The sequence below is a fragment of the Oncorhynchus gorbuscha genome, linkage group LG22 (assembly GCF_021184085.1).
Source record: "Oncorhynchus gorbuscha isolate QuinsamMale2020 ecotype Even-year linkage group LG22, OgorEven_v1.0, whole genome shotgun sequence".
NCBI lineage: Eukaryota > Metazoa > Chordata > Actinopteri > Salmoniformes > Salmonidae > Oncorhynchus > Oncorhynchus gorbuscha.
This window is the reverse complement of record NC_060194.1, coordinates 27,801,767-27,824,691: the sequence shown is the minus strand read 5'-3', so window position 1 is coordinate 27,824,691 and position 22,925 is coordinate 27,801,767. Positions and strand designations below refer to the sequence as shown.

The 22,925-nt window shown below is 40.5% G+C and overlaps 1 protein-coding gene across 3 annotated transcripts; it reads left to right on the top strand.

The window, feature by feature from the left end:
• Nucleotides 1-2,113: 2,113 nt before the first annotated feature.
• LOC124009569 (cAMP-dependent protein kinase catalytic subunit beta) lies at nt 2,114-22,594 on the top strand. Of its 3 annotated transcripts, XM_046321474.1 has the most exons (11): nt 12,900-13,233; nt 17,025-17,033; nt 17,806-17,867; nt 18,153-18,281; nt 18,666-18,764; nt 18,869-18,951; nt 19,148-19,274; nt 19,494-19,589; nt 19,708-19,830; nt 20,099-20,263; nt 21,014-22,594. In XM_046321474.1, the coding sequence occupies exons 1-11, from the start codon at nt 13,188-13,190 to the stop codon at nt 21,137-21,139; spliced, it is 1,065 nt and encodes a 354-aa protein (XP_046177430.1). In that variant the 5' UTR covers nt 12,900-13,187; the 3' UTR covers nt 21,140-22,594. The 3 variants fall into 3 exon arrangements, with proteins under 3 accessions (XP_046177432.1, XP_046177430.1, XP_046177431.1); XM_046321476.1 differs by lacking the exons at nt 12,900-13,233; nt 17,025-17,033 and adding an exon at nt 2,114-2,287; XM_046321475.1 differs by lacking the exon at nt 17,025-17,033.
• The last annotated feature ends 331 nt before the right edge of the window (nt 22,595-22,925 follow it).

Genomic DNA, 22,925 nt, shown 5'->3' with positions numbered 1-22,925 from the left:
ATACTGAACTATATTATATGCTCCAAATAAATTATACTACTAATTATACTAATACAATTGCTCAGAACAAGAGATTTTGTTTAACAAGCAGTTAAAAAACCATCTTTAAAAATAGTGTTCAAAATGAATGACAACCCTGTTTTCAATTCTCTATAGAGCCCTCCCCTTGTGAGGATACTGACACTGAGCCTTTTTCTAAAATGTTTTAATGAGATTGGAGAACATGTTGGGAGGGATCTTAGATCATTCCTGCATACAGAATCTTTCCAGATCCTTAATATCCTTCGTCTGGACTGCCCTCTTCAATTCAAACCACAGATTTTCAATGGGGTTCAAATCAAGTGAAAGAGATGGCTATTTCAAAATGTTGATTTTGTGGTCAATTAACAAGTGCTTGGGATTATTGTCTTGCAGGAAGATCCACTTGCAACCAAGTGTCCTGGCAGGTGTCTTGGTACTTGGTAAAGTTCATGTTGCCATTGACTTTAACAAAGGGCACAGGACCAGTGGAAGCAAAATAGCCCCATGACATTAAAGATCTACCACCATATTTTATCATAGGTATGAGGTACTTTTTCTTGATGAACGGCATTGGCACTTAGATTGGAACCGATGCTATGGTTAATGGAAAATGAAAATAAAGCTCTTTGGCTGCACGCACCAGTGGTGAGTTTGGCATTGAAAAACGGAAGCATATGCAGAAAGTACCTCATACCTACGGTAAAACATGGTGGAGCATAGGAGTTGATCTGGAGACCCGCAACAAATGTAGCTACAGGATGGTAAGCCTTTGTGTAAAAGCATGGATTCACACTATTCACTCATTGATTCACACAATCAGCTATGCCACTCAATAGCGTGAATTAGTTAACATGGTGATATGGAACATAACCCTTACAGAAAAAAAAAACATGATTTCCCATGTGGAATATCACATGATTTCACATTTGGAATATCACATGATTGGAGCATTTAAAATATGATCACTTTTTTACATGTAATTTCATGTTATCACATGATCTTCACATAAGATCATGTGTTTACATGTGAAATTTATGTGGTTTTTCGGCAAGGCTAGGGAATGGAAGTCCTGACCCCGAACATATTATTTTTTACAAGATTATTGTAATCTAAGTGGTATTGCTCATTGTTTGTGTGGTTTTGAGTGACCTTCCTATGTCTCTAATTTTCCTAAAGGCTGTTTTTGACCTCAGCTGGGAGATCCTAAATAACATAATTGCCACACATACGCACACACACATGCAGGTACGCACACGTGTAAGCATGCACGGAAGCACGCACCAATGCACGCACACACAGCTGGACCTAATGTATACTGTTGGTCTCATTCAGCATCAAGAGCTGCATGGTGACCAACTCCAGAAGCAGGATTGGCAGCAGGGGGAGTTGGCCATCAAGATGAGGATGGCAGACAGCCTCTTTGATTATTTGTTAGAGGACACTGTCCTGAACCAAATTGAGAAGAAAGCCAACCCAACAACCACTTAATAGTACCTAATGAAAGTCTTCATGTTGATCATGTTTTATGGTCATTGAAATACATTGGAAATGCCAATGTCTTTCAGAGTAATGTTATTTATTTCAACTGGCAAGTCAGTTAATAACACATTCTTATTTACAATGACAGCCTTCCAGGAAACAGTGGGTTAATTGCCTTGTTCAGGGGCAGAACAACAGATGTGTACCTTGTCAGCTCCGGGATTCTTTACTGGCCCAACAGTTTTACCACTAGGCTACCCGCTGCCCCTAAAGACAGTACAGTATGGTTTAGAAGATCTGTGATAATACAGTCCTCAAATCCCACAAGGTATTGATGAACCCCATTGCTTGAGTGCATACGTTTTCATACCCCTGTTTAAACAAGTTCAGGAGAAAATACCCGTATTTTCATTTTTAAAAATCACATAATTAATTGAATGGGGTCCACCTGTTTGCAAAACTATAACTTCCCCGGTCTCTGCAAGGCTCCTAAATTGGATACATTTTAGACAGGCACAGATCACGGTAGGTTAGAACAGATTTCCAAAACACTTAACACCCCAGCTCTCCACACCCTGACGCTGTGGAGAGCTGGCTGTCGTTCCTAACTGAGCCGCATGGATGTGTTCTACTACTAGCCAAAAGACACGCGCCATTCGGCGCCAAACAGCAGACCAATGACTGTGTACGCAGCAGACAAACGATCCGAACAACAACACACAACTTTCTTCTGGCGGCTAGCTAGCTAGTTGCAAAAGCAGGAGGCAAGCATCTCTCATTATGGACGGTAGGGGTGTGTTTATTTATTAACTAGCAAACTTTTAGCATCTTGACTGAGAAATGTCAAGTAGCAAGGAAACAGATATGTAACGTTAGCTATTTCATTCTAAATGTTGCTAGGGCTAACGTTAGCTTGCTAGGTTTTGTTAGCTAGCTACATGTAGCTAACGGTCATTATAGCTAAGAGCCATCTGTGGCTATCCAACCTTACTTAAGCTACTGTAACATGGGATGGGGAGTGAAATTAAAATGTTTATACATGGGATGTAGATAGCCAACTAGCTTGATTGTTTTATACAGGGGAACTTTACCTAGCTATGTTGTCCCGACATAGACCTTGAATCCTAGCTAACGTTAGCTGATGTCCCAGGAGCATCATACCGAAGATAAATAACGTTAGCTAGCTATTTTTGTCAATACTCATGTTACAATTACCATTGCGTTGGTTAGCCCTCTTGGCAGGATGCATAGGGTGTTTGCTTTTCATGCCAGCAACCCAGGTTTGCTTCCCTGCCCTGCCATTCGCTACACTGGTGTCAGAGGTGGGATGGCGACTGAAGCCACTGGAACGCAGTCCTGTAACATAGGTACTGCATTGAATATGTTTGCTGGTACTGTCTTGACTTCTGCGCAGAAAAAAATAAATTAAACAGAATAAATATCTTGCTGCATTTTGTAAACGCAGATCTAAAATGCTTCTTATTGTAATTTCTGCTCTGCTTTAAGGCAAATTTTGTAATTCAGTTGCACTTCTCCACTCAGATGAGAATTTAGGAATGGACATTCTATCAGCAGACAGCGCTCGGACTGATGTGTAGCTGCGTATCTCTGGTACCTTTCTCTGTACTTTTTTTCTGTAAAATGCAAGAAAGATGAACTTCAAACAAAACAGTAGGACATGTAGCTGGCTACATTCTTTTTATGATAAACATTAGAAATATGATGGCCATGCATCATTGTTTCAAGAAAGATCTTGGTTTTTCATTGTAAGCTCATTTACTTGTGTGGCTACTAGCCAAATAGCGTTGCACTTCTGTTGTCATCGGATGAAAATGAAGCTAATTTCTGCCGAATGTGTTACACTAATGTATTTTCTATGTAGCAAAACTATAGTTGCACGCCCCTGATCACTCTATTGAAGCAAAAAAACACGGACTTTTAATATAAAACACAGGTGAAATGGTTTAAAATGCAGATTTGTATATGGTGTGCGATTTGAAAATGCAGATATCTGAATTTTAAAACAACCTCTGAGGTTAAGCATGAGGTAACAATTTTAGTACAACACATAGCTAGCTACCAACGTTGTCAAAATGTTTGAGACTCTTGGTGTAATAACATGTTGGACTGACAGTTGGCAGGGACCCAGGTTTGAGGTTTGATAGGCCTACACTCCTGAATGGGTGCGTTCAGTTTGATTCAACATTTATGTTGCGTGACGAGTTGTAATGAACAACGTTTCCCCAAAACGGTCTGCACCGTTCTTCAACAGCATTTGATGTATGTTGGCTCCCGTTCGATGGGTGTGACTAGGTGTAGCCTGATGAACATGGGTGTGACCATTTTTAAATATTTTTTTATTCACCTTTATTTAACCAGGTAGGCTAGTTGAGAACAAGTTCGTATTTACAACTGCAACCTGGCCAAGATAAAGCAAAGCAGTGCAACACAAACAACAACACAGAGTTACACATGGAATAAACAAACATACAGTCAATAATACAATAGAAAAAGTCTATATACAGTGTGTGCAAATGAGGTAGGATAACGGAGGTAAGGCAATAAATAGGCCATAGTGGCGAAATAATTTCAATATAGAAATTAAACATTGGACTGATAGATGTGCAGAAGATGAGTGTACAAGTAGAGATACTGGGGTGCAAAGTAGCAAAATAAATAAAAATAGATAACAGTATTGGGATGATGTAGTTGGATGGGCTAATTACAGATGGGCTACTACAGGTGCAGTGATCTACCATATAAAATCACAAAATTTGTGCAGCACACCATACACACAATCGCCCTCTGTGCCACCATAATCACGCCATTCTTCAACTGGTCATTCATTACAGTACCATTTCATTTGAATTAAACGTTGAACACCGTTCTGTCATACCGAGTAGGCTTGGGCAGTTTTATACCGTATACCAAGCTATTTCGAAATACAGATTGTATGATTTTCAGTAAAAAAATCTAATTCAACGGGGGCACCCCCTCCACTGCTTATAACTAAGTTAAGTATAAATATTAGACATCTAAGATGTGTCAAATACATTTTGGCTCAAGCTATGCATTTGGTTTGCTAATTTGCTTGCTAAGTGGCTAGATGTCAAGATTAAGCTTCTTGGTTACAGCAGAGACATTCAATCCCCTCCTGGATCAAGATCCCTGTTGGCTAAATTGTTTTGTGCTTTACTACTACTTCTACAACTACTACTACTACTACTTCTACTATAGTCTAATTTGGGTTGCCGCCAACTTAAGTAAATCTTGTTCGACCAAGAGTCGTCTGTTCTTTCGGGCCAATTAATTGTTCTACTGTCACGCCCTGACCGTAGAGATCTTTTTATTCTCTATGTTTGGTTGGTCAGGGTGTGACTCGGGTGGGAAACTCTATGTTCTTTCTTTCTATGTTTTGGCCAGGTATGGTTCTCAATCAGGTACAGCTGTCTATCGTTGTCTCTGATTGGGAATCATACTTAGTCAGCCTGTTGTGCCACCTTAGTTTTGTGGGATGTTGTTTTTGTACAGCTCTGTTTAGCCTACCATTCGTTTTCCTTTTGTTGTTTTTAGGTGTTCATTTTAAATAAAGACTAAATGTAGGCCTACCACGCTGCACCTTGGTCCTATCGTTTCGACGAGCGTAACACCTACATTTTAAAACGCCCATTTTTTCATACACCCTATGTGTATAAAATAAAATCAACTGTATGCACTGAGCTTGTCTGATGCTTTAAGCGCTGAAATAATTACGCCACACATGACTCAAGAGGGGGCCTGATGGCCATGCTGTGTAGGAGGGAGATGTGAAAAGTGTGCAGGAGGGCATGGGAGAAAGGAATGTGTAGTATCAGTGAAAGAAGCGGTATGTGTTGGGGGGTATGGGTGTCCATGGTGCTGGGGATCAGAAGTGTCTGGTGTGAGAGAGGCAGGTTGAAGTTGCCAGGGTCAGAGTTGTACAGAAGGTGTGCAGAGACAATGAATAAAGTAGAGGAAGATGGATCAAGAGTGAGAATTCGTAGGGGAATAAGTAAACCTCCACTACCATCTGTTCTTTTGGCCAAAGTGCATTGGAAAATTGGAAGAAATGGATGATCTATGATTAAGACTATTCTAACAACGGGACTTTAAAAACTGTAATATATTATGTTTCACCGAGTCGTGGCTGAACGACTACACAGATAATATAGAGCTGACTGGGTTTACTGTGCATCGGCAGGGCAGAGAAGCTACGTCTGGTAAGACAAGGGGCGGGGTGTGTGTTTATTCGTCAATAACAGCTGATGCGCAATGTCTAATATTAAGTCTCGAGGTATTGCTCGCCTGAGGTAGAGTACCTCATGATAAGCTGTAGACCACACTATCTACCAAGAGAGTTCTCATCTATATTATTCGTAGCCGTCTATTTACCCCCATAAACCAATGCTGGCACTAAGACCGCACTCAATGAGGTGTATAAGGCCATAAGCAAACAAGAAAATGCTGATCCAGAAGCGGCGCTCCTAGTGTCCGGGGAATTTAATGCAGGCAAACCTTCATCCGTTTTACCTCATTTCTACCAGCATGTCACATGTGCAACCAGAAAAAAAAACTGTAGACCACCTTTACTCCACACACAGAGACTCATACAAAGCTCTCCCTCACCCTCAGATTTGGCAAATCTGACCATAATTATATCCTCCAGATACATGCTTATAAGCAAAAACTAAAGCAGGAAGTACCAGTGACTCGCTCAATACAGAAGTGGTCAGATGACGCGGATGCTATGCTACAGAACTGTTTTGCTAGCACAGATTGGAATATGTTCCGGGATTCATCCAATGGCATTGAGTAGGATACCACCTCAGTCACCGGCTTCATCAATAAGGGCGTCAACGATGTCGTGCCCACAGTGACCGTACATAAATATTCCAACCAGAAACTATGGATTACAGGCAACATCCGCATCCACAACACATCTGCCACGCTGATCCTCAACACAGGGGCTGCTCAGGGGTGCATGCTTAGTCCTCTCCTGTACTCCCTATTCACCCACGACTGCATAGCCAAACACGACTCCAACATCATCATTAAGTCTGCTGATGACACAACAGTGGTAGGCCTGATCACTGACAACGATGAGACAGCCTATATGGAGGAGGTCAGAGACCTGGCAATGTGGTGCCAGGACAACAACCTCTGCCTCAATGTGAACAAGACAAAGAAGCTGATCGTGGACTACTGTAAAGGCGGGACCAACAGGCCCCCATTAACATCGACGGGGCTGTAGTAGAGCGGGTCTAGAGTTTCAAGTTCCTTGGTGTCCACATCACCAACGAACACACCAAATCAAATCAAATTTTATTTGTCACATACACATGGTTAGCAGATGTTAATGCGAGTGTAGCGAAATGCTTGTGCTTCTAGTTCCGACAATGCAGTGATAACCAACAAGTAATCTAACTAACAATTCCAAAACTACTGTCTTATACACAGTGTAAGGGGATAAGGAACATGTACATAAGGATATATGAATGAGTGATGGTACAGAGCAGCATACAGTAGATGGTATCGAGTACAGTATATACATATGAGATGAGTGTGTAGACAAAGTAAACAAAGTGGCATAGTTAAAGTGGCTAGTGATACATGTGTTACATAAGGATGCAGTCGATGATGTAGAGTACAGTATATACATATGCATATGAGATGAATAATGTAGGGTAAGTAACATTATATAAGGTAGCATAGTTTAAAGTGGCTAGTGATATATTTACATCATTTCCCATCAATTCCCATTATTAAAATGGCTGGAGTTGGGTCAGTGTCAATGACAGTGTGTTGGCAGCAGCCACTCACCAAGACAGTTGTGAAGAGGGCACAACAACGCCTTTTTCTGGCTCAGGATAAAATATTTGGCATGGGTCCCCAGATCCTCAAAAAGTTCTATAGCTGCTCAAACGAGAGCATCCTGACCGGTTGTATCACCGCCTGGTATGGCAACTAGGGTTGCAAAAGGTCAGAGAAATTCAGGTAAATTTCCATGGGAAGTTAAGCCCCGGAATTTGGGGAATTTTGCTTAAATTCATCCAAAAAGTTAGCTTATAACAGTGAACCTTTTTTGTGGGATACACATAAGGCAATTGTAGATCTTGTGGCATATTTTGGTTAAACTATCCCCATTTAATGGAATTGTAACCCTCTGCATGCATAGTGCATTCTTCCATCACATGTGCAGTGCACTCTTCCATCACATGTACAACTGATTCTCAAGATCTTGCACACTAATGAGATGCTATTGAGCCCACACTACCACACTGTCTGAGCCGAGGACCACATGCTTTCTGGTAAGTTTTTATTACAATACTGAATATATTGTATATTACATACATTATTTTTTGTTAACTAGTAAATAGCAGCCTACAACAAAGTGTGTTTAAATCATTTCTAACTTGCTAACAATTTCTGCTAGTTAGTTTTTTCTACCGTGCTTGAGCCTGCTAACTGAGGAGTGTTTCCATACAAGTTTCATTTTAAAACATTTATCTTACAGAGGAGTTATTTAATCTAATTGCTTAACTATTTAACTCTATATGGATTTTTTATTTGATTATTTTTAATATTTTCTTTACTCATTTAAAAAAATCTTTACAGGAAAATACCACTGGCACTATCTGATGTTTGGAAACATTTCACTGCAGCTAATGTAGAATGAAAAGCTGTGTACATTTACAAATACTGTGCCAAATATGTGAAGAATGCAACAAAGATTCAGCATCATCTGGCCAAGTGCATAAAGTTGCCTCAGCGCTCACAACATGCAACCTCTGACAAAAGTCACTCTACTTCTATTAGTGGTGAAAATTATGAATTAGAAACCTTATCGATAGCAACAGCTCATGGTCCTCCTGGAATCAGAAGTTTTTACTCAATGGAGGAACGTAGTCAGAGAAATGTGGATGAATGTCTTGCTTGAGCTGTGTGTGCAACTGGTTCACCTCTGATGCTCACAGGCTTGGAAGAGATTTCTGAATGTTCTTCGCCCAGCATACACCCCTCCAGCCAGACATGCTTTATCTACTAATTTGCTGGATGCAGAGTTCAACAGAGTTCAAGTGAAGGTCAAGCAAATCATAGAGAAAGCAGACTGTATTGCAATCATCTCTGATGAGTGGTCGAATGTTTGTGGGTAAGGAATGATTACTACATCATATCCACCCCTCAACCAGTATTCTACAAGAGCACAGACCCAAGGAACAACATACGCACTGGTCTCTACATTGCAGATGAGCTGAAGGCATTCATCAATGACCTTGGACCACAGAAGGTATTTGCATTGGTGACAGACAATGCTGCGAACATGATGGCTTCTTGGTCTAAAGTGGAGGAGTCCTACCCTCACATCACACCCATTGGCTATGTTGCTCATACATTGAATCTGCTCCTCAAAGACATCATGGCACTGAAAACAATGGATACACTCTGCAAGAGAGCCAAGGAAATTGTTAGGTATGTAAAGGGTCATCAAGTTATAGCAGCAATCTACCTCACCAAGCAAAGTGAAAAGAATAAGAGCACCACATTGAAGCAACACCCATTGGGGTGGTGTTGCCATCATGTATGACAGTCTCTTAGAGGGGAAGGGATTCTCTCCAAGAAATGTCCATATCACAGTCTGCCGATATGGACAGCTCCATCAAGAGGATCCTCCTGGATTATGGATGTTGGAAGAGAGTGGTAAGCAGCCTGAAACTCCTGAAACCTACAGTATAGCAGCAGCCATTGCACGGATTGAGGGAGACAATGCCATCCTGTCTGATGTTCAGACTCTGCTTGTAGATATAAGAGCAGAAATCTGTACAGCCCTGCCCACTTCACTGTTGCTCCAAGCAGAGGAAACTGCAGTTCTGAAGTACATCAAAAAGTGTGAAGACTTCTGCCTCAAGTCCATACATGCCGCAGCGTACATGTTGGACCCCGAGTATGCTGGCAAGAGCATCCTGTCTGGTGCAGAGATCAACAAGGCCTATGGTGTCATCACTACCTTGTCTTGCCACCTTGGCCTGGATAAGGGCAAGGTTCTTGGCAGTCTGGCGAAGTACACTTCCAAGCAAGGGCTTTGGGGATGCAATATGTCAGTCGTGCCAACATACAGTGCCGTGAAAAAGTATTCATCCCCCTTGGCGTTTTTCCTATTTTGTTGCATTACAACCTGTAATTTAAATAGATTTTGATTTGGATTTCATGTAATGGACATGGACAAAAAATACTTATTTAAAAAAATTCAGGGGGGAAAAAAAACGAAAAACTGGTGTGTGCATATATATTCACCCCCTTTGCTATGAAGCCCCTAAATAAGATCTGGTGCAACAAATTACCTTCAGAAGTCACATAATTAGATAAATAAAGTCTATCTATATGCAATCTAATTATCATATGATCTGTCACATGATCTCAGTATATATACACCTGTTCTGAAAGACCCCAGAGTCTGCAACGCCACTAAGCAAGGGGCACCACCAAGCAATCGGCACCACGAAGACCAAGGAGCTCTCCAAACAGGTCAGGGACAAAGTTGGGAGAAGTACAGATCAGGGTTGGGTTATAAAAAAATATCTGAAACTTTGAACATCCCACGGAGCACAATTAAATCCATTATTAAAAAATGGAAGGAATATGGCACCACAACAAGCCTGCCAAGAGAAGGCCGCCCACCAAAACTCACGGACAAGCCAAGGAGGGCATTAATCAGAGAGGCAACAAAGAGAGCAAAGATAACCCTGAAGGAGCTGCAAAGCTCCACAGCGGAGATTGGAGTATCTGTCTATTGGACCACTTTAAGCCGTATACTCCACAGAGCTGGGCTTTACGGAAGAGTGGCCAGAAAAAAAGCCATTGCTTAAAGAAAGAAAGAAAAAAGGCATGTGGGAGACTTCCCAAACATATGGAAGAAGGTATTCTGGTCAGATGATACTAAAATGTTGCTTTTGGGCAATCAAAGAAACCTCTGTCTGGCGCAAACCCAACACCTCTCATCACCCCGAGAACAACATCCCCACAGTGAAGCATGGTGGTGGCAGGATCATGCTGTTGGGATGTTTTTCAATCAGCAGGGACTGGGAAACTGTTCAGAATTGAAGAAATTATGGATGTTGCTAAATACAGGGAAATTCTTGAGGGAAACCTATTTCAGTCTTCCAGAGATTTGAGACTGGGACAGAGGTTCACCTTCCAGCAGGACAATGACCCTAAGCATACTGCTAAAGCAACACTTGGGTGGTTTAAGGGGAAACATTTAAATGTCTTGGAATGGCTTAGTCAAAGCCCAGACCTCAATCCAATTAAGAATCTGTGGTATGACTTAAAGATTACTGTACACCAGCGGAATCCATCCATTGACTTTGGGAGGGTGAATAGTTATGCACGCTCAAGTTCTGCTTTTTTGTCTTATTTTTATTTGTTTCACAATAAAAATATTTTATATCTTCAAAGTGGTAGGCATGTTGTCTAAATCAAATTATACAAACCCCCCAAAACTCAATTTTAATCCAGGTTGTAAGGCAACAAAATAGGAAAAATGCCATGGGGTGGTGGATACTTTCGCAAGCCACTGTATCTCATCAGCCACCCGGTGGAAGGGACTTTGTGGATCTGAGGCTTTTTCTCCTGTTGCCCCTGTCATCTTCCAAATCCCACCAATATCAGCTGCCTCAGAGCGCAACTTGTTTGGGAACACACACACATCAAAGCATGCAACAGGCTGACCAATACAAGGGTTGAAAAATTGGTGGCCATCAGGGCAAATTTGAGGCTTTTTGAGCCTGACAACAAACCATCCTCAACAAGGTCGGATAGTGACAGTGAAGATGAGGCCTCAGAGTCGGATGTTCAAGAGATGGATATTGAGGAGGTTCAGGGAGAAGACATGGAAGCCTGAGAGGAAGACAACCAAAGCTTTAGTTCCTAGACTATCATTTTACAAATGTATGTTGATAACGTTTCTGGGAGATGCGATGGATCATTAAATATTCCCTTTCTTTTGTTGTTCAGTGAAATCATCCCATGTAAGTCAACTCATTTAATTCGTAACTAAATAGCTTTTTACATTTATATTGGAAGGTTTGAATAATTTGCAATATATTTACTTATGATAAGGTAAAAGGTTTATGCTTCTGTCTCCATATGATATGGTAAATATATCCAATGCAAAAAAAAACATTTACATTTAAATGATATTAATATAATTTGCAAATATTCACGTTAATTCCCACGGAAAGTTTCCACCTCTGAATTTTCACCAAAATGTGCAACCCTAATGGCTCGGCATCTGACCGTAAGGCGCTACAGAGGGTAGTGCGTACGGCCCCTCTGTCACTAGGGGCAAGCTTCCTGCCATCCAGGACCTTTTAACTAGTCAGTGTCAGAGGAAGACACAAAAAATTGTCACCTAAGTCATAGACTGTTCTTTCTGCTTCCGCATGGCAAGAGGTACCGGAGTGCCAAGTCTAGGACTAAAAGGCTCCTTAAGAGCTTCTAACCCCAAGCCATAAGACTGCTGAACAATTAATCAAATGGCCACCCGGACTATTTACATTGACCCCCCCGCCATTCGTTTTTACACTGTTGCTATGCACTGTCTATTATCTATGCATAGTCACTTTACCCATACCTACATGTACAAATGACCTCGACTAACCTGTACCCCTGCACATTGACTCGTTATCGGTACCCCCTGTATATTGCTTCGTTATTGTTATTTTATTGTTACTTTTTTATTATTTTTTACTTTAGTTTATCGAGTAAATATTTTCTTAACTTTCTTGAACAGCATTTTTGGTTAAGAGCTTGTAAGTAAGCATTTCACGGTAAGGTCTACACCTGTTGTATTCGACGCATGTGACTAATAACATTGGATTTGATTTGATCCTATGAGGTAACGAATGAGTAGTAGAATTTTGCAAGTACATAGTAATAGGCCTACGAATTAAATGTGCTTCGGTAAGGTTGGCTTTTTAGCATTCATTTCCATGATTATCAACTGTATCACAGGACTGGAACGCAAATCACAGAAAATAGGTGTTGTGGTGAGAGCTGCATAAAAGTACTTAGGTTTACGAGATTTTACTGCAGAAAAGTTACAGGGTGTGTTGAATTGTGTCCCGTCCTCCAAGCCCTTTGGCCTGGTGTAGGATCAGATAGGGTCTAAATAGTGGAATGAGGTGGTGGGTTTTTAACGAGTGTAGGGTTAGTTGGCAGAGTCATTTATTTTTTACATGTCCTTTTTTTGTATAACAACGTGTAGCGGATTTATACTCCAGTCCAGTTGGTGGCAGTAATGCACCATTAATATTGTATTCCAACCGCCGTTATACTCTACCGACGAAGATTGGGTGAGATATCTCTTCACACAGAACGTCTTTGACCAAGCCATCAACAACGAATGCTTTGGGGAGAAGTGATATCAGTGACCGCTAGCTGCATGTTAGCGAGATAGAGAAGAGCTAGGAAGGGTAATATCTGAAGGGGGTAGTGAACGGGGATTTGGGCTCTTTTCATATTTGGCTGTAACATATCTAGCTATATAGATCCAAAATAACGATTGTAGCTAGCTTCGACGAATACGAGGGGAACACCACTCAACAGCAGTGTATCTAGCTAGCGTTACCACCATCTCCCGCAGTTTAAGCGACCACTGTGTCTTCCATACGATGGGAAACACTGCTACCGCCAAGAAAGGCAACGAGCTTGAGAGCGGTGAGTTGGGATGGTCGCTGAGCATTATCTATACTGCAAACGTTAGCTAGCCAGTTAGCATGCTAATGTAATGTTGACATTTGAAGCATTTTATGGACAACAGTTTTTTGACAATCAGGAGTGTGCTCTAGCTCACTTATCCCTGATGTTGTGCACATTTACATTAATGACACACTCACCATAAACATGTTGCGATGCAGGGTATAGTAAATGGTTTGTGAAATAATCCTAGCTAGCTAGCGACAAATGAATATGTAGCAAAATCAAAGATGGTTTAGTAACTATGTGGCTAAATTGTTACAATCTGATCCAGATGCCTATCTTGCTGCTAATGTTATAGCTAACGTTAGTAAGTTAGCTAGTGTGGGACGTTTTTTGCCCGTTCTCTGTTGTCATTGGCAACCTTATTCGGGGCTGGGACTCACTTTGATAGCTACTGTTAGTTAGCAACCAACTAGTTCGCTAACGTTAACTAGAGAGTGGTAATGTGTAACAACAATGTTTCTATATAGTTATTATCGGGCAACCAAAACGCAATTCTCAAGCAAGATATTCGTTAACCTAACGGTTTACGTTACTGTGCCTGCCTAACGATACCGGGGGGATTAGCAGGGAAAGGGCCTAGCCTCTAGTTATCTTATCCAGACCGAATAGGATGCTAGCTAGCTAGGTAGATAGCTAACTATCGAGTTGTACTGAATGCAATTTTGCTGTCAGTAGCTACCTAGGTAACGTCAATGAGAGCTAGTTTTGTGTCAGCGTTAGCTAACGTTAGCCATCACCAGGCCCGTGAGACATCACCAAGCCAGAGTAATGTGCAGTGCCAGTTACTAGCAGTAACGTTAGCTTTATAGCCAGTCAGCTAAAGTCTGGACTATCTGACGTGTGTTGGTCTAATTGAGTAGTTATGAAGGCCTGCTTTGATATTGCATTTGTAGGTTCCAGAGATATGTTTTTAGCTAACTTGTAATCTTACTAGTTAAAGATTATTTGTTAGCAACCGGAAGTTCACTCCAATGCTGCAAATATAAACTGTAGATATATTTTTAAATGACATGTTAGTTTAACCACACTAAGGATAAGTAGTTTGAATAGTTTTAAATTATCAGACTGTGCCTCTACCACCACATCTTGAGATGCTGCATATATACATCTTTCCCTCAACCCCCTTGCGCACTGCTAAACAGTGACCAAATATGGTGAAGAAATGACAAATTTCCTCTTCTCGTTCATAAAACCAGGCCCGTAATACAACCTCCCCAAGTGACTTATTTCACAAGTCTTTTTTGTTTAGTCTTTGTTTAATCTCAGTGATGTGAAGGTCCACTCAGACACAGATACACACAGCACAGTTTGTCATTGACTGGAAGGGCTTGTCATCAGACCTTCGTCAGAGGATAAGCGGTATTACAAGCTTTGACGCAACTAGCACTGGGGTTGTATTAATTGGCAATGGTACACTTTGACGTACGTATGCTGATAATCAATGCACAGCATGCTGTGATAAAACTTAAAATGTTTCCCATGAAGGCCTATACAGCCATGGAGACATTGGTTTGTGTCCAGATCTACATTTGTGTGAACTGCATGCAGCAAAGTAATCTCACGCAAGTGAGTCCAGTAAATGCCACTAGCTTATGAGTTTGCATATGCTGTTCCATCCACTTCACTTTTTGTAGACTAAAATGTATGGTCATATTTTAACATATTTATGGTAGGTAGTACTTAAATGCATCTGGGTTGTTTAAAAGCTTTGTTACTTTATGATGCTGCTAATCTGTTCATATGAGATTTATTGAAGTGTTGGAAGAGACCAGGCAGAGGCACAGGAACCTGGCCAGCCTCTGGTATCTTCCTGTGTTTCAGGAAGCAAACTATGTTCTTTGATCTGATCAGTGCAACCAAAAGCCTGCACTTTGTTTTCTTGCTAGTTCTGACATGAGCCCCAGTCTCCCAAGCTTCTAGTGTTAAACCTGTCTAAGCTGATACAGTTCCCTGAGCTGCTGCTGCTGCTTCAGATTTGTGTGGCCTGTTGCTGTTCAGAGCCAGCAACCTGGTTCCTGATAATAGCCCATGTGTGTGTTGCGCTAGCCTGCTAACCTCCTCAGCACTTTTGACTCATTGTCTTGGCTCTTGGGAGATGTCAAAACACTCCCAGTTTGGCAGGGAGGGAGGGAGTGGACACAATAACTAAGTCATGCTGAATAGACTAATTCTGACACTGAATTCTGAGGCAATGTCACAGCCTTCCATGTTTATAAACATGTTAGCCTCACATTGTCAATGGAAAACCATTACATTAGCTAACCATGTTCTAGAAATATAAGCTTATTGCTGCTCATCTCTAACAACTGTTTTGTACTACTGTAGTCAGGTGTACATTCTACTATACAATACTGGACACTTGGTGTAACAGATCTGATCGTACTTCCTAATTCTTGCGTTGTATAATAAAGCATTTCTAGACAGATCCCAGTTGATTGTTGTTTATTCCTGTGATGATAGACAAAGGACAGCACATCAGATGTGCTTAGCTTTATGTTGATGGCTGCAGATTTTAGCATGAGTGTATTAGCAGGGAGCTAATGCTACCATTACATTTTAGGACATATTAGCTAAATCACTCGTACAGCAATAACATGCATACAAAAGCACATCACTGGAAGCCCCCAATATATATAATGGGTTCTGTACGTGTGTGTGTATAAATACATAAGCAAATGTGCATAGTGAACTAACTTATACACATTGTAAATATGTAAATAGAATACATTATTTCACAATGTGACTTACCTCTTGCATGAATTATCAGACTGGGAAGAATTTACGTTCGCAATCTATCTGCAAGCCTAGCCAATGACACTACACCTTATTGACATCTGACTTGAACCAACCAATTATAATACATGAACATTAAATACACATTTCTGCAGTTGTAAGTGTAAACACAACTAACCCTGTTACATTAGCCTAGGTTCGATTCAGTATAGTAAACCATGACCAGCTCTGGTGCCTTGTCAAAACTGTAAACATTTACATTAGCTATGTGGTCGTATATTGCCTTCTTGAATGTCATACAGTAGAGCAGGGATGATACCAGTATCACGATACTCCTTAGCATCGTGGCAAGGAAACAAAACATGAAGCAAATTTACTTCTTTAGGGAAACGACACTAATATTGGAAACATACATCATTGTGTTGTCATCCATAATCACATGTATTTATTTTCCAAGCTGTAGCACACAATATTTTACATACAGCAGGTTTTTAAAGTACCAAAGAGTTTGGTCTGCTTTGTTTTTATTTTTGCTATGTAAAAAATTGTGACACTGGTATGGTCCAGGCCTTACAATACAGTAGTCTACTTGTCGGTCCAGGGTAATGTAGGATATTTAGGGGTTCAACATACAGAGTAGCCTATATAAAAATTTAAAAAGAACTGCACATTGATTGAAGCATTCGGTTTACTACAGATCATATGATCCTAGTAATTCTGTCATGCATGTTGTGACTTTTTCATACATGAGTCTGTTTAATAACCTTTCTTATTACAGTCGTGTTTTTCTGTGTCAAACTAAATCACAGGATTAGAATGACAACTTACTCTCTCTCTCTTACTGTTTCTTTCCTTCGCTGTCAACTTCTGTTGTTCTTCACTGCATATGGTCCATGTTTGTTGATCTGATATACTTGTTGTTAGTACATAAATCTATCTCTTTCTGTCTCTTTCTTCCACATCATCCCATCCATGTGGGTGATTGTTCCTGCAAATCCTTGGGTGATCTATAGAGACTTTTGGTATGCCCATTCTTCCACTAGATGCCCAAAATGACAGAAGATTCTATTGTAAATTAACCCAAGCTTGGCTTGTAGTAGAGGTTCACTATATGCTTCAATCTATATTCTGCCAAAACCATTACCAAAACCTCTGTTTTTGTCATCTGCATTCTGTCATTCTGGATATCTGCTGTCTGCTATGTTTTTCCATGTATGTTGGTTTGTCCTTGCTCGTCAAAAACAATGCTGTGAGTGTCATAGCCTTTCCCTCAACAGTATTAGGCCCTAATGCACAGTCAGTGCAGAAAGAAAGTGATGCTCAAGAGCTCTTCATGCTTCATAAGGGACCAGTCTCTCCTCCTGTCTAGTGAATTCTTACACCTCCCTCTCCATTTAAAAAAACAGAAACATGACATAGGGCTCTTGGCTTCACTTCTTACTTAGACTGCCTGTCTTGGTTGGTGTGTTTTGTATCATTAGAAACAGAACTGTTTTGTTTGTTTCCCTTTACTCCGTACATGTATTTTGTGGATGTTCAATGCAGATGGGCGTTTGGTTAGTTACACCTTAACTATCTTTGTCTCCAATAAGTTTCCCTTCATACTGATTTTGTCACTATTGATCCCCAGCACCTTTCTAGAATTCCCACATAAGGTTCCATTTTAGATTTCCTTTGTACTTTGTTGCCCGCTCCATGCAAGAGAAACTCATTAAATAGGAATCAATCATTATGCGTTGACCGACAATTCCTTCCTATGGGCTAAATGTGCCTGTGTTTCTACCTTCCGTACAGTGAAAGAGTTTCTAGCCAAAGCCAAAGAAGACTTCTTACGGAAATGGGAATGTCCACCACAGGTGAGATGTTTCAATGCTCCGAGGCCTTGCCTGGAGCTACAAATCCAGGGTTTGGGGATTATTTCTCATTTACTTTTTCTGCTATTCCTCACATTCTCTTGGCCTTCTCAACCGTATTGGGGGAGAAGGTCCAAGGTACTTCACCAATGTGTTTTGAAAAGGAGATGAGGAGAAAGGATGTGAAGATTATCTAAGTTTAACCGAGTAAAAAACTTGGACTGCTGCTGCGGTCGATCCATTAGGTATGCTTAATCCACTTTGTATGTTTTGTGTTACCCATTCCAGAGCACGACGGGCCTAGATGACTTTGACAGGCTAAAGACCCTGGGTACAGGCTCGTTCGGGAGAGTCATGCTGGTCAAACATAAAGGAACAGAGCAGTTCTTCGCCATGAAAATACTGGACAAGCAAAAGGTGGGTGCCCAGTGGAAAATAGCTGGCCTTTAAAAAAAAAAAAAAATTTAAGAAGAAAAAAAGGGGGGGGGGGGCGACAATGATATTAAACACTGTAGTTGTTAGATTGTAGCATAACATAAGTACTGTATCATTGTGTAATGTTAGGATTGGCGGCAGTAATGTCTGCCTGGCCCTCCAATCACTAGCACAGATATGATCTGACTTGTGAGTGTCTGGATTATTATTATATCATTTTCATTACTGAAATGGAATGCAGGTTAAAACGGACCCCTTCCCCAACCTCTGTACTGTTTTGTCATGCCATCACTAACAGTAAATAATATATATATATATATTTGTTGGTCAATACAGTTGTCTGATGATCACTTCCTTGTCTATTAGGTGGTGAAACTCAAGCAAATAGAACACACGCTAAACGAGAAGAGAATATTGCAGGCTGTGTCTTTTCCCTTCCTCGTCAGACTTGACTATGCCTTCAAGGTACAGTTCACAAAACCAAAAAAGTGTTTTTCAATCTGGCCTATTTATTAGGTTATTCAATTATTATCATCTAAGTATCTGTATGGATTTGTGTCCCTCCACAGGACAACTCCAATTTGTACATGGTGATGGAGTACGTTCCAGGAGGAGAGATGTTCTCACATCTAAGACGAATCGGAAGGTTCAGGTGAGTGTCTGTGTGCTGACATTTCTGCGCCTCAACACAAAAGAATGTTGATTGCAGATTGTTTATAGATTTTCCATTTGTTGATAATTTTGTAACTTATACTTTGTTTCAGTGCTTATGTAGTTAATTACAACTGTTTAATTTTCTGCCCCTATATAATCAGTTTAACAGATTTCTGTCTTTTCTTCCTTCACAGTGAACCGCACGCACGGTTTTACGCAGCCCAGATAGTACTGACGTTTGAGTACCTTCATTCACTTGACCTTATCTACAGAGATCTGAAGCCTGAGAACCTTCTAATCGATCACCACGGCTACATCCAGGTATATTTGAAGTGGATCATTTTAGTTTGAGCCAATATTTCACCAGAGATGCTGGTATTCAGCAGTAGAACATTTGAGGTGCCAGTACTGTGTACTGGTAAGCACAGACTCAACTAGAGCACTGCGGGACATATCACTCCCTGTGGACTGTACTGTAGTGGTGGGTTGTGTTTTCTCTGCTATGTTGCTTTACTGACTGTACGTGTTCTTGGTGGTCAGGTGACCGACTTTGGATTCGCCAAGAGGGTAAAAGGCAGAACCTGGACGTTGTGTGGAACTCCAGAGTACCTGGCGCCCGAGATCATCCTCAGCAAGGTGGGAGTCGTGACAGACACACAGCACATGAAATTACTCCGTTTGAAGAGATGCAACAGTTTGTTGCCCTGGATTAGATATCTGAATGTGAACTACATTGTCATTCTGCTGTGTGTAGGGCTACAACAAAGCAGTGGATTGGTGGGCCCTGGGGGTCCTTATATATGAGATGGCTGCTGGATACCCTCCCTTCTTCGCTGACCAGCCCATTCAGATCTATGAGAAGATTGTGTCTGGAAAGGTAAGGACAAGTCCATTTTACAACCTGGCCAACCTATTTCACCTGAAGTTTAACACATTTTGAACACCTGTCTTGTTCTCATTAAGTAAGCTAAACTCAGTGGGAGTTAACTGTCAAATGAAGGCCTGTCTGGCTTTTGGCTTATGTTTGTTGTGAAAGCCTCTTCCGTCTTAAATCAGTCACTTGCTTTAGAGGGCTAACGAGGAGCAAATGTACGTTTCTCAATACATTACCATTTAGACAAACCTCAACATGTGTCCCCCTTTAGGTCCGCTTCCCATCCCACTTCAGCTCTGACCTGAAGGACCTGCTGAGGAACCTACTGCAGGTGGACCTGACCAAACGCTACGGCAACCTGAAGAACGGTGTAAACGACATCAAGGGACACAAGTGGTTCGCCACAACGGACTGGATCGCCATCTACGAGAGGAAGGTACGTTCAAGGCTATGTTGGAAGATGACAAACAATGCAAAGTTGAATTGCTCTTTTTAGCACCTAACTTTTATGAAACACTAATTTATTGATGTCCAGTAGAACATTCTTGAGCATTGTAGGGTTGGGCGATTTTTACGATTGCACGTTTGTACTCTGTATATCCTTTGCCCTGATAAATCTTTTTGCATATTCTGCAAGTGACTTCGGTCTGCTGGTTCACATGTATTATTCGGCTTGAAAACGAACAACTGCCAAACAGGCAAAGATGTTCTTTGTCCCCCCAAATCAGCCATAGTTTTTTTCTGATTTAGCTTAATGCAGGCTTTACTATAGTTACTAAGTGAAATCCCGTCACTTTTTTTAAACAGACAAACTGTCAGAAGAATCGTTATGGAAGAAAAAATGCTGCAAATGTGCTAATATAACTGATATGTGTATTTTTATGGATAAGAGAAACAAGCCCTACAGATTTGAAACTCATTCTGCAGCCTAGACTAGATAAAGTACTAGCCCTAACACTTGTTTTGAACAATGATTTAGTGAGATTGTTTGTGGCTTTTGTAATAATTTGAAATAAAAATAGTCTTTATATGGCGTAATAATAATGTTTTCTATTTGACTCACTAGAATAACTTCATGAAGTAGTTTGCTGAAAGGAGGCATCTCTACAATATCAAGTACTGGCTTTGTTTCCTCTAAGGCAAACTCCCTCACTCTTCTCCTGGTTGTGCTGCTCTGTGTTTTTAGGTGGAAGCCCCGTTCATACCAAAGTGTCGAGGCGCTGGAGACACAAGCAACTTCGACGACTATGAGGAGGAAGAGATCCGCGTCTCCGTAACGGAAAAATGCGCAAAGGAGTTTTCAGAGTTTTAGCTCGTGTGAACGTGGATATATCAGGGCTAAAACACACATGAAAAATAAGGGGATCTTTGCACTCTTCTAAAGACTTGGGGTTGGAGCAGAGACCATTGTTCAACTATTACTAAGTAGTTCCTTCATTCCACGAGGCTGAATGAGGTCGCCATGATCCTTGGGTGCCGATGATAACACCTTCACTGTCACACACACTTGCATATTAAAGCAAACACGTCACCTTAAAAAACAAAAAAAACTAAACTCTTCCCACTCTGTTTTTGAACTTTGTAGCAGTTGTTGTTGTCATGGATGTTGTGCTCCCCTTTACAGCTGTGATATTTTTCGTTTTAGGAGGAGAACCAGAAACCGAGTTACTATATGAGACAAAGGCCAATTGAATATTATAAGTCCACGCAGTGTAACTTCAAACCGATTTTGCCTGTGGCAGTATCGCACATGATTGTGTGGTTTTGTAGGGCATTGCCTCTAGTTGTCAAAAGTTTATATTCTTGGTCTGTTACAAGTCTGGGATGGTTTTCAAGAAAAACATATTCTCACCTTGGACTAGGACAATGTTTTGGCCATATTTCAGAAATAGTATTTGTCCTCTGTGTATAATGTTTGTCACTCTAAGACATTTTAAACACCCTTGAGTGTTAAGAGCATGACCAAAATACAACTAATTGGGTGACCGAGGAAGAGAGGTCCCTTCCTTTCTTTACCTTTTGCCTTAGAGAGCCAATTCCAACACCCCACAAAGTGCCCATTCTCTGGCCCTGTAACAGGGAAGTCATTACAGAGAATGGTGAACCCAATTACAAAAAGAAATTAACAAAACAGTGATTTGTTGTTTCTGTTTGTGCCAGAGAAAGTCTAGAATTTGTAATCTCCTTTTAATTTACCATATTTTAATCCATGGATTAAAACTGAAGGCTTTTTGGTCCCTAAAATGTAAGATCTGCTAATAAAAAAGGACCCTTTTTAAAAATGAATTTGTGGAGCTCCAAATGCATTAAATATATTCTTTAAATTGATCAGTTCAGTGTGTATAGTGTTGTGGCTTTTGCCTCAACATTGTTAGTGGAACCAGTACACACTTCATAACAATATATTGATGCTAAAACATTTTAAAAAGCTTCTCAGAAGGGATCACAAGACAATTTGTTTTCCATGTTTTTCCCCTATTGCTGTTCTTGACCTCTCTCCTTTCCTTGTTTGTTTCATTCTTATGACAGAATGTAGAGTTGCAACTTATAGGTATGCATATTGTTTAAAATGCTTGATTTCAAGGTACATGTTTTTTTCTCACAGACATACTGGCAAAAAAACTAAAACTAAAAACAAGACTGCTCCTTTGTATCACATAATCCAGTCATTGTTCAGCTCATTACATTATACGTACAGTATATGCATTGTTTCATATGTTTTATTTATACACATTAGAGATGCTAATAAATTTTATTTTTAAAAGTGTCAAAGTTTGGAATGTTTTTGTTATCTTGTGGTGTACATAACGGCATACTGCTCTAGGAGTGTTCATATGTGGGTCTTATTTCTGTCAAACTTTATAAATCAGGAAAACATCCAAGAGGCTACATCACACATCATGACTGAAATGTTCATGTATTTTTTAAATTACTACTACATTTACCAAATATGAACTATTCTAGCTGTATTGGATCATTTACGCATATGCCCACTTAGTTATTCATACTGTAATTTTCCAGCAATATTAGATCTGGCATAACAATGGCAATCATTTCAAAGAGTGGCAATAAATTAATGTAATTCAGAGGATATTCTG

Bases quoted from the DNA above. Each gene is read 5' to 3' on its own strand.
- LOC124009569 (XM_046321474.1), top strand. From the start codon at position 13,188: ATGGGAAACACTGCTACCGCCAAGAAAGGCAACGAGCTTGAGAGCG. The intron at 17,868-18,152 runs GTGAGATGTTTC...TACCCATTCCAG, and splicing joins AATGGGAATGTCCACCACAG to AGCACGACGGGCCTAGATGA. The intron at 19,831-20,098 runs GTAAGGACAAGT...GTCCCCCTTTAG, and splicing joins AGAAGATTGTGTCTGGAAAG to GTCCGCTTCCCATCCCACTT.